General features: G+C 37.4%; 2 protein-coding genes and 4 non-coding genes across 8 annotated transcripts; 1 reads left to right on the top strand and 5 right to left on the bottom strand.

Annotated features, from left to right (window-relative positions):
- Window positions 1-1,669: 1,669 nt before the first annotated feature.
- rps11 (ribosomal protein S11) lies at window positions 1,670-3,714 on the bottom strand. The gene is made up of 5 exons (XM_067382293.1): window positions 3,602-3,714; window positions 2,772-2,906; window positions 2,506-2,581; window positions 2,145-2,274; window positions 1,670-1,864 (listed from the first exon to the last, which is right to left on the bottom strand). Exons 1-5 carry the CDS (start codon window positions 3,614-3,616, stop codon window positions 1,741-1,743), a joined length of 480 nt encoding a protein of 159 aa, XP_067238394.1. The 5' UTR covers window positions 3,617-3,714; the 3' UTR covers window positions 1,670-1,740.
- Window positions 1,976-2,058, bottom strand: LOC137018233 (small nucleolar RNA SNORD35). Its single transcript, XR_010894861.1, has one exon. It is a non-coding gene; the product is annotated as a small nucleolar RNA SNORD35 (small nucleolar RNA).
- LOC137018236 (small nucleolar RNA SNORD35) lies at window positions 2,382-2,459 on the bottom strand. The gene has a single exon (XR_010894864.1). It is a non-coding gene; the product is annotated as a small nucleolar RNA SNORD35 (small nucleolar RNA).
- On the bottom strand, window positions 2,650-2,735 carry LOC137018234 (small nucleolar RNA SNORD35). The gene has a single exon (XR_010894862.1). It is a non-coding gene; the product is annotated as a small nucleolar RNA SNORD35 (small nucleolar RNA).
- Window positions 3,038-3,120, bottom strand: LOC137018235 (small nucleolar RNA SNORD35). The gene has a single exon (XR_010894863.1). It is a non-coding gene; the product is annotated as a small nucleolar RNA SNORD35 (small nucleolar RNA).
- A 23-nt stretch (window positions 3,715-3,737) lies between the features above and the next one.
- Window positions 3,738-10,187, top strand: LOC137017735 (apoptosis regulator BAX-like). Of its 3 annotated transcripts, XM_067382290.1 has the most exons (9): window positions 3,738-3,848; window positions 4,010-4,058; window positions 4,496-4,623; window positions 7,056-7,104; window positions 7,190-7,348; window positions 7,451-7,586; window positions 7,674-7,778; window positions 8,648-8,742; window positions 9,422-10,187. In XM_067382290.1, the coding sequence occupies exons 3-9, from the start codon at window positions 4,593-4,595 to the stop codon at window positions 9,477-9,479; spliced, it is 633 nt and encodes a 210-aa protein (XP_067238391.1). In that variant the 5' UTR covers window positions 3,738-3,848; window positions 4,010-4,058; window positions 4,496-4,592; the 3' UTR covers window positions 9,480-10,187. The 3 variants fall into 3 exon arrangements, with proteins under 3 accessions (XP_067238391.1, XP_067238393.1, XP_067238392.1); XM_067382292.1 differs by having other exon boundaries at window positions 3,745-3,848; window positions 8,648-10,187; XM_067382291.1 differs by lacking the exons at window positions 3,738-3,848; window positions 4,010-4,058; window positions 4,496-4,623 and adding an exon at window positions 4,639-5,467.
- The last annotated feature ends 800 nt before the right edge of the window (window positions 10,188-10,987 follow it).

Below are 10,987 nucleotides of genomic sequence, written 5' to 3' on the forward strand. Positions count from 1 at the left end.
AACAAAACTTAGGAATAATAAACGTTGTAGTTTGAGGTTATTGCTAAAGGCAAATTAGATATTACATTCTAAAAAATGCTGGCTTAAAAACAACCCAAGTTGGGTTAAAAATGGACAAACCCAGCAATTGGGTTGTTTTAACCCAGCGGTAGGGTTAAATGTTTGCCCAACCTGTTGGGTAGTTTTATTTAACTCAACTATTGTTTAAAAATTACTGTATTGCTTAATTAAAATGAACCCAAAGTATGTTGGAAATGAACATTTATTAATGTTCGTTGAATAATTATTAAATAAACATTTATTAAATTTCTTATTAATAAATGTATATTAATAAACTATTACATTTATATTAATAAAATATTAAAGCTTATTAATAAACATTCACCTTTTGTCTATTATTGTTGTCTCTAATTGCATCTGGTTTTTAATTTCCCAACTATTTTGGGTTCATTTTAAGCTACTGTAGCCATATAGCAATTTTTAAACAATAGTTGGTTTAAATAAAACTACCCAGCAGGTTGGGCAAACATTTAACCCAACCGCTGGGTTTGTCCATTTTCAACCCAACTTTTGTTATTTTTAACACAGCATTTTTTTTAGAGTGTACCGTTATTCACATTATTGCATGTCTCCTTTGTCTGACACACCCATTTCAGGTCTTGGAGTCTCTACTAATGAGCTGATGACTTGAATCAGGCGTGTTTGATTAGAGAGACATGCAAAATGTGCAGTGTTGGTGTGCCTCCAGGAACAGGTTTGGGAAACACTGCACTAGATAAATGGAATCCACCTTTATTTGCCATAGATGCAAACTCCTCACCTTTCAGTGACAACTCACCTTTTTGAGATCAAAATAGGTCACTTATGGGATTTTCATAGATCCAATGAGAAGGTGTTTTTATGGGGGTGGAGGGGTCTTACAAGGGTACTTGGTTTTTTCAATAAGTACTGTACATCGTTTCCTTTACTCTTACTGTAAAAACTAATGTCTTTAAAGGGGAATATTTTATGTATTTGAGGTCTGAGATGTGGGAATGGCGAAGCGAGCGGGCAAAGTTTGCAGTTTAGCGCAGTATTGCTGTCTAATCAGCCAATATTATCTTAAATATCCTGCATTAGTTTTGGATATATACGGTATTCAAAATAAATGTTAAAAAAATCCCTGAAGTAACTACAAATAAACGTGTAAAGCAAATTAAATATATACATTATATATATATATATATACATATAGTGCGAAGCATGCCCCCACATATGCAATGTTCTCACCTTTTTCCCCCCTTACCGGTTTGCATCCCCGTTTTGTACACCAATTGCAGCCAAACATAGGGCCTACTGCAATCTAATGTAGAGTACTCATTCATAAAATGTGAATATGCATTTATTCTAAATGTGTATGGTTCTCTTAGTACTGATGGGACATAAGTATTGGGCCAGCAAAGTTAAATGCATTAACAGCGAGTTCATAATAATCCACATGATCATGCGTCATTCACACAAATTCAAAACGATAGTATATTTTATAAAGTATATAATCTCTGCTGACCATTTTAATTGGGTCAGTTAGGAGACGTGCAAAATATAAAATGTTGAGGGGCATAAGAGTAGGATGCTTTTGCAAAGTAACTTCATTATAGACAATAGTATACAAGGGAAATCAATAGGAACATTTAGAGAACAGATTTTTATTGTCTTTCCCACAAACAATACAGAGGAGCCATGTTGGTTGTTCAAACAGTTCTAGAACTTCTGGAACTGCTTCTTGGCTCCAGCCGCCTTGGTGACCTTCAGGACGTTGAACCTCACAGTCTTGCTAAGAGGTCGGCATTCTCCAACTGTTACGATGTCACCAGGAGTCACGTCCCTAAACAGATGGAGAACATTAGTGATGTTCAAGAAGAAAAAAATAACTTTGTACAGTTTCCAAACTACTCAAACCAAAAACAATGAGCTCAGAGAAACAGTTTAAGCATTATTTGCTGCATCAGTGATGCCATAAGGCAGTGTCGTCAGAGTCTCACAGACTTGGAAGACCATCGTGAGAAAACATCATTTGCAGCATCAGAGGATGTGTTCAAATCCACAAAAAGGGTCTACAAAAGCTTTTGGGCACCTAAAAGCAAGCGCCACAGGATGAGTTTTACCTGAAGCATGGGGAGAGGTGGACAGACATGTTCTTATGTCTCTTCTCAAAACGGTTGTACTTGCGAATGTAATGCAAGTAGTCCCGCCTGATGACGATGGTCCTCTGCATCTTCATCTTGGTCACCACACCTGGAAAAAGGCGACAACCAATAAGTTCACATATGCAGATACCGGTGGCTAGATATTACATTTTCTTTGCTTTCCAAAAGGGATAAAGATATAGTAAAATTTGATACAAGGAGGCATCAGTAAAGCCATTAGGCATTATCTTCAAAATCGTTTCAGAAGACCATCGTGAGAAAACATCATCTGCACCCCATTAAAACTACCATTACTCCAAGAAGAACTACAAAGACTCACCGGATAGAATCCGGCCTCTGATGGACACGTTTCCAGTGAAAGGGCATTTCTTATCGATATAAGTGCCTTCAATAGCCTGTGGAAGTAAAGCACAAGAACTTTAGTCATTTGAAATAAGTATAAGGGTTACATACAGAAGCATATTCAGCTGCATCAGCATTGCCATAAGGCTCTATCCTCAGAGCTCTCCTGGAGTCTAGGAAGACCATCGTGAGAAAACATCATCTGCTGTGAAAAGTTATGCTTTCATGCAAACACAAGCTCACCTCTCTGGGGGTTTTGAAGCCCAAGCCAACGTTTCTGTGGTAACGTGGGAGCTTTTCTTTGCCACCTCCTTCAACAGCCAGAACCCGCTTCTTGTTCTGGAAGATGGTGGGCTGCTTCTGATAAGACCTCTCGTTCTGAAACAACACCACAAGCATAGTGTCAGTATGGATGCTGATATAATGTTCAACAGACCACATAAAAGCCTGATTAATGGACACTTTTGACTAAGCATCAAAACGGCTTTAACTAAACATTTTAGGCATTGTTTGCTGCATCAGTGATGCCATAAGGCAGTGTCGTCAGAGTCTCGCAGACTTGGAAGACCATCGTGAGAAAACATCATTTGCAGCATCAGAGGATGTGTTCAAATCCACAAAACTGGGCTTTTGGACTTTGAGTAACATTGAGACTATTGCTACTGGAACTGTAGCATATCCTTCCTCACCTCTCAAGGCAAAGCCATCCATGTGCTGGAGTGCTTTTCAGACTAATTCAGTTATTTTAAATCACTCGACGAAGTTGATTCTGCATACTAAATCCAACTGTCTCTTAAAACAACTGTAGTCCATATAAACGGTTGCATGTTTATTAAGCCACGTTCTGTTCGTCTGGTAAGGAAAGGCCGCTCGCGTTTCCGTTCAACAGTGCTAACCACCCGTTAGCCTGAGACGGAAAAACGCGTATTCTAGACCTAAATATGGTCCATTTGGAGATCATTGTCTCCTTGTGGGTTTCTTCGCTGTTCATCTACCAGAATCTGTGGCTTTCAGCTGAAGTTTAACATGAAATCAACTGGGTTTTCATGACCACGCCGTTTGAGCTCACATACCTGTGCGTCCGCCATCTTCGCCAGCCGAGTCGTAAAGAGAGCTACACATGCGCGAGACGGACGGAAGAGAGGTTTACGCGGATGTGACGACAAATTGTGGGCGTGGCTGAGCTAACCGTTCAAATCTTGAATTCAAACTGGTCTTTTATTCGAGATATATTATTTAACTCTTTACATTTAAAATCGTTTTAATGACATTGTGTTCCTCAAGTGTTTGATGTTACCGTCTGAATTCATTGTTGAGAAGGTATTGAATTCGTTTGTCCATCGTGTTTATCTGGTGTGCGTTCAATCAAAACACATTAGGTTCAAATAACGTAACGAACGTAATTGAGCATTATTTAAATACAGTAAATAAAAACTGCCGCCAGGAACATCAAATATAATTTTCTATGTGAATCTACACAGATGGAGTAGGAAAAAGAAAGACAAACTGCAATGACAGTCATATATCATAGTGAGTATAAATCGATTAAATTAAGTGGTGAAATTATTACTAACGTTAGTAAGTTAACGTTAGGCCTACGGAATGACTAGTAAATTAACACCAACAACTAACGTTAACTGTCATACATCTGAACCACAGATCCCACAATGTTATGAGTAACGTTAACAAGGGAACAATTATTTGTGTGTGTATATATATATATATATATTTGCATTTATGTTGTGTATCGCATTTGATACTTCATATTTTTATGGCTCACGTGGAGAATTTGATCTCACACTCGAGGAGGAAAAACACCTCAATTTTTTAAAGAAATGAACAAAAAATGCAGATGTTGTCATTTATATGGCCAAAAGGTACAATGAAATTCTGAAAGCTTGTAATGTAAATCAGTGATATTTTTATAACGGGTCAAAAATGTTTCCTCTAAACCCTTGTATTTGAAGCGTGCAGCATCGGACTCTTGTCCTTCGTGACTTCCTCCTCTGGATCACTGATTGACGTCACGCCAGCAGGCTGCGGAAGCCTTATTTTAATGCTAATATGGCAGCGCCGTCGGGTGGAGGCGATACGGGTAAGTGCCGCTTTATGTTCAGATTATGATTTTTGCCACTTTTTCGCTTCGTATCTCAGATACCCAACCGAGCATCTAGACTTGCGTTTTAATGTAGATTAGACTTCATTTTTAAGGTAAACTGTGAGTTTGCTCAGTGCCGTTCACTGTCACAACACCGCTGTCTGTCTGAAACATGTCTGTACACATACCGATCACCGGACCATCCCTGCTCTGAGCTGCTAATTGACAACAATGACTCGAACTGAATAAACAAACAAACAAACGACCCGCAGTCGTCTTTTGCAGTGTTTTAAAGTCCGCATGATAGCCAGACCGCGTATCTGAGTATCATCCGCGTTACGAACGAATACACGAGCATCACTGGAGCGTTCCGAACTTTTGTTTAGAACGCGCAGATGATGCCTGCTGTCTAGATAGGCAGCGCGCTGCGTTTTGAGACACAGCCTGTGTGCGCGTGTGTTCGCTGTGCTCACATGCCCGATACTGAGATGTTGTTGATTTCTGGAAGAGGTGACATCATCGTATGATCCTTAGGAGGGGGCAGTAAACACTCGTCACAGCGATAGCTGGTCATATTCAGGTTTCGAGTCGAGTTGCTGTCGATTAAAAGGAACAGTTCACCTAAAAAATGAAAATGACGTCATCTTTGACTCTTAATTGTATGCTGTTTCAAACATGTATTACTGTCTTTCTTTTGTGGAGCACAAAAATAGATGTAAGGCACTGTAACAGCCTCAGTTTTATTGCTTTTTGTTTCATGTAATGAACGTGAATGGTCACCGAGGCTGTCGTTCTGCATAACCTCTCATCTTGGACATGATGATAGAATTGTCATTTTCGGGTGAACTATACTTTTAAAACGCTCCTGCTGTGTGAATAAAATAGATCTCCATCATGATTTCTTTACCCAAACTGATTATGTTCACTTGAGACATAACTGGCTGTGTGTACATGAAGAATTGCCAAGACGGGAATTTAGAAATTTAGTGAATTGCATGGAAACTAATGGGGGTCAGTTTGACCTTTTTTAAAGGGTTAGTTCACACAAAAATGAAAATTCTGTCATTAATTACTCAAACTCGTGTCGTTCTACATCCGTAAGACCTTTGTTCATCTTCGGAACACAAATTAAGATCTTTTTGATGAAGTCTGAGAGGTTTCTGTCGCTCAATAGAGATCCAACACAACTACCACTCCCAAGGTCCAGAAAGGAAGGAATGACATCATTAAAGTACTCCATGTGACTCCAGTGGCTTAAACTCCGTTTTATGAAGTGACGTGAGTGCTTTGTTTGTGCCAGAAAACATAATTTACCACTTTGCATACAAAAATATTGATCTGCAAAACACTGTTCACAGGAGCTTCATGACACATGCATTTTGTGTTCATCTGAGAGCTGTCATTGTTGCGTGAACACGCTTTGGATAATATTATTTTGTAAATAAAGTGGTAAATTTTGTTTTTTGCACAAACAAAGCACTCACGTCACTTCATAAAATTGAGTTTAAGCCACTGGAGTCACATGGAGTACTTTAATGGTTTCTTTCCTTCCTTTCTGGACCTTGAAGTGGTAGTTACGTTGGATCTCTATGGAGGGACAGAAACCTATCAGACTTCATCAAAAATATCTTAATTTGTGTTCTGAAGATGAATGAAAGTCTAACAGGTTTGGAACGTAATAAATGGCAGAATTTTCATTTTTGGGTGAACTAACCCTTTAACACCATCATAGACACAAATTTGTACATCCATTCCAAAACACATCTAGATTTTCATGACCCCAAATGAGGAAACGGTCACAAAACGTCAAAAAGAAATAAGTATTTTAACCAGTGTTTCAAGCAGTGTATCATGGGTCAAAATGACCCAAACACAAAAGGAGGGTTACATATTTGATATATGACCAGAAATGGGTTTTGTTTCCAACCTGCTTACTTAGACATAATTTCTAGTTATCAAATACTGTCTAGTTAGTTATGAAATGGCCTGTTTTATTGTGGTTGTCATGTGAAGGTTTAAGGTCAGCAATCTAGTTCTGAGTTATTTTAAAGTCCTTAGTTTTATTTGAATATTCAAACATGTAAACTAGTAGTCAAAATTAGTTATTTATGATATGTGCCTGAGGGATATAGGTTAAGTTCATCTTTCTCCACAGGACCACTCATGCATATTAGTTTCTTTACATCAGCTTTACTCACCAGGAAACTGAAACCAAATGTGTGCAGAATTATTCATTGCTGAGTCACGTAACAAACATTATGGGACAATTCCACTGTCAGATCCTTGTCTGTTCACATGAGTGTTTTTTTTTTTTACTGCCGTTTTCTATGCTGAACAAAAGTACTTTTTTTTTTTTTTGCTCCTTGTTTACTGTAAGTGTCTTTTCAATCGTATTGTTTTTAATCATTATTATTCCCTGTCATTTGAAGGCATTGGCAATGACCAGATACTTGCTTTGGGTTCTGCACTTCTCAATAAGTGAGTATCATCTTCTCTCCACTTCTCATTTCCCACTTTCTTTGTTTTTGTTCATTACCTCGGTCATCTCGCCCCTGTCTTCCAGCTTTGTCTACGAGCGGGTTAGTCGCCATGGAGATGGTGATGCTGAAGTAACCCGGAGTCAGTTGGGTGGTGTTGAGCTGTGTGACCCCAGCCATAAACGCCTTGCTCAGTGTTTGCAGCAGATCGGAGATGAGCTGGATGGAAATATGCAGCTGCAAAGGTAAGTTAGCTTGTGGGCGATCTCCTGCTGTGCTCGGAAATGCCCACTGGATGGCACTGTGCTGCAACTCATCCATACGTCTTCACTGTGGTTTTGCTTTAGGATGTTAAATGACTCTGCTCTTCAACCGACTCAAGACGTCTTCATGCGAGTGGCCCGCGAGATCTTCTCTGATGGGAAGTTCAACTGGGGCAGGGTGGTGGCTCTTTTCTACTTTGCGTGCCGGCTTGTCATCAAGGTAAAGACCTTCGCAAGCTCAGTCTCGTATTGAAATAGATTGTTTTAATATTTTAAATATTCATCTTTCTTATTTTTATACTCCTAGGCTATTTCAACCAAGATTCCTGAAATCATTAGAACCATCATTAGCTGGACTATGTCCTACATTCAGGAACATGTTATCAACTGGATCAGGGAACAGGGTGGATGGGTAAGCCGTGGCAGGGACTTTGTGACTCAGTCAGTTCCTTAAAATCAAAGAAATGTGAAATGTCAATGTCGATGTGATTTTTCCGCACAGGTCACAATGACCTTTACCACGATAAACAAAAGACATAAAACAACACGAATATTTAACTTCCGTAATGTGAAGCTCAATATTCAGGCAGTACTCCACAAAAATATTATGCAGCACAACTGTTACCTACATTGATAATAATAAGAAATGTTTCTTGAGCATCAAGACAAATCATCATATTAGAATGATTTCTGAAGGATCATGTGTCACACTGAAGGCTGGAGTAATGATGCTGAAAATTCTTGCATCACAGGAATAAATTACACTTTAAAATACATTCAAATAGAAATCAATTATTTCAAAATATGACTGTTTTTACTGTAGTTTTGATCAAATAAATGCAGCCTTGGTGAGAATAAGAGACTTCTTTCAAAAATGTTTTAAAAATTGTATCGACCCCAAACTTTTGAATGGTAGTGTAATTTTTTTGGATTTGGTTTAATTGACTATGAAATTATTGGTTAATATTATTTACCAAACCCATATGGCTTTGATTATGTCAGCATAGAAAATTAGAAATGTAACAGAATTAATAATACATGATATTTGTAAAAATTATTATTATTATTATTATTAAAAATGATTTAAAGAATTACATTTTTAAGAACTTGGTGTGTTTTAAACATTTTTTTCCCCTTCTCTTAAAAGCTTTATTAATATTATTATCATAGGATCACTCTTATCTGTCAATGATTTTTAAAGTATATAAAGTATGTAATTTGCTCTGTATTAAAAACTCTTCCACACTTGCCATCTTAAACATCCCCTTTTTTCTCCTTCAGGAGGGAATCCGCTCCTATTTTGGGACCCCCACATGGCAAACTATCGGGGTTTTCCTGGCAGGAGTTCTCACCACAGTAGTGGTGATCCGCAAGATGTGAGAACGAGGACTGATAAGATGGTGGAGAGTGAGAGAAGAGAGAGTTGAGACAGTGAACAGAGGGTGAAACAGACCAGCAAAGAGAATGGAAAGATGAGGGGGGAGCAGAAAGGGATTTGAAGTAGAGATATACAGAGAAAGACAAATAAGAGAGTTGAAAATTATATCAACTCACTGAAAGAGATAGAGAAGAGGAGGAAAGAGTGATAGTCAAGCATGATTCAGATGTCTCGAGCCACTCTTGTTACTCCTGAGCCTGTGCCCTTTCTCATCTACAACTTCTAAATATTTGCACTGAAAAATGAGAGATTGATGCGCAAGAGTTCAGGTTTAGGCTTAATTTTAGCTATTTATTCTTAGTTATGGGTATCTAGGTTATATAAAAGACTGTATTGGTATTTGATTTAATTTATTAAACATTGAATGCAGGAATTCTGAGAAGTCATATTGTTTTTGTTTAGGTTTTTTTGGTCCAAAGTTTTGCGTAATGACAGTCACAGTTGCATTTAATAAAAATTTATAATAGCTTATAAATGTTGAATTGTTACAATATCTGTCTCTTTTTTTTTTTTCTTTTTTTTGAGTGTACGTCTGTCATCTGAAAGAGTAGGAATGGGCTCAGGCTGTATTCTGCTGATATTTGAATGTCCTCTTTCCTCCTCTTCTTTGTTCACAGTCTCAACCAGTACATCACAGCAGGGGCTACCAATGTCAATGAAGTTGATTATACTTGAAGGTACAATTTTAGCCTCTTAAGCATTCATAAAGTGTTTGCAGCAGCGTTTGAGCAGTGCAGCCAACCAATCGGCACTCTGGCTGCAGTATGTGGGCGTGTCTTAGTTTGCGTGAGCGCCGAGCCCCTCTTACGTCAGGGATGGATGATACTAGTGACTCTGAAATGCATTAAACTCTGAGCCATGACGACTTTGTTTTTTACAGAACCAAATATTTTCCTTTTTGAATAGTGGGGGGGGTCCTGCCTGACTATCAAAACACTTGAAGATTCGTTCCACATAAGGGGACTTTGCGAAAAGCAGTTGGTTTTGCTTGAGCTGGTGCAAACATTCGGTGTTTAAAGGCATAGTTCATGGGCACAGACTTATCTCAGACTTACAGACAGATCAGTTGAGCTCTTCCCCTCAGCAAAGTCTTCTTAGTACTGTATTTTAACTAAGGTCAGACCCACAATCCTAGCTTTACATGCAGTTGTTCTTTTTTTATATACTTGTTTCTTTCTCTTTTGGTGGTTTGGATACAGTTTCTTTTTATTTTTGATTCTTTCGTTGACAGTGCCTTGGCCTTTTTATGATACTAGCCACCACTTTTTCATCTTTTTCTACATCTTTGTAAAATGGTATGAACTGTGCAACCTAATGTGCTGTGAGCCCATGAGTTTGTTTTGTAAGATGTAAAATGAAACAATAAATTGTTTTTATGGATTTCAGTTTAAATGTGTGGTGTCTTTTGTTTTTGATAGAGACAAAGATACTCTTTATAATTTTCCACATTTTAAAATAATGGGAAAAGCATCAGAACAATGCAATAAACGAAAGTATGGGAATTATGTAGGGAATGTTAAAAAAACAAAACTATTCACTCTGGGTTGATTTTAGAAAACTTTGAGGTGCATCCTGGTATGTTTATAAAACAGTTGGAGTTCACTTGCATGCTGGACACTTGTTAGCTGTAATACATTTTGCAAAATAATTGGAAGCATTTAAGAATAATCCTTATCTTTGAAATCATGAGAAACAAATTTAGCTCGACTTAATTTCGACTATGTAATGCTGTTGTTTTTAATTAAAACTAAATGTAAAAAATGGTTTTATTAGTTGAAATAAAGCAGAAATAAGATATATTAGATAATTTTAAAAGTCAGAAATGTTGCCTTGGCAACTAGCTGAAATAAGTTTAATTCACCAATCTATGTAAATCATGTACCAGTGGTTTAAGTTGAAGTACTAAAATTAATAGAACTGAAATAAAAAAGGAGATAGAATTATTAAAAAAACAAACTAATAAAAATGAAAAAAGCACATGGCAAAATAAACAGATGTTAAAACTGAAATATAAAAATAAAAGCTAGTAATACTAAAATAACACTGAAGTAATGTGGATCTGTTTTGTAGTGGGACTAGTTTTACAACCCAAATTCCAGAAATGTTAGGACATTAACAAAAAAAAAAAAAAACCTTTCAAATCACATGAGCCAATATTTTATTCACAATAGAACATAGATAAC

This window comes from Chanodichthys erythropterus, chromosome 3 (genome assembly GCF_024489055.1).
Source record: "Chanodichthys erythropterus isolate Z2021 chromosome 3, ASM2448905v1, whole genome shotgun sequence".
In the NCBI taxonomy this organism is placed as follows: Eukaryota; Metazoa; Chordata; class Actinopteri; order Cypriniformes; family Xenocyprididae; genus Chanodichthys; species Chanodichthys erythropterus.

Coding starts and splice junctions, on each gene's coding strand:
- rps11 (XM_067382293.1), bottom strand. Junction 2,582..2,771: donor GCTTCAAAACCCCCAGAGAG/GTGAGCTTGTGT, acceptor TTACTTCCACAG/GCTATTGAAGGCACTTATAT. Junction 1,865..2,144: donor CACCTCTCCCCATGCTTCAG/GTAAAACTCATC, acceptor CCATCTGTTTAG/GGACGTGACTCCTGGTGACA.
- LOC137017735 (XM_067382290.1), top strand. CDS start 4,593: ATGGCAGCGCCGTCGGGTGGAGGCGATACGG. Junction 7,105..7,189: donor GGTTCTGCACTTCTCAATAA/GTGAGTATCATC, acceptor CCTGTCTTCCAG/CTTTGTCTACGAGCGGGTTA. Junction 7,349..7,450: donor GGAAATATGCAGCTGCAAAG/GTAAGTTAGCTT, acceptor GTTTTGCTTTAG/GATGTTAAATGACTCTGCTC.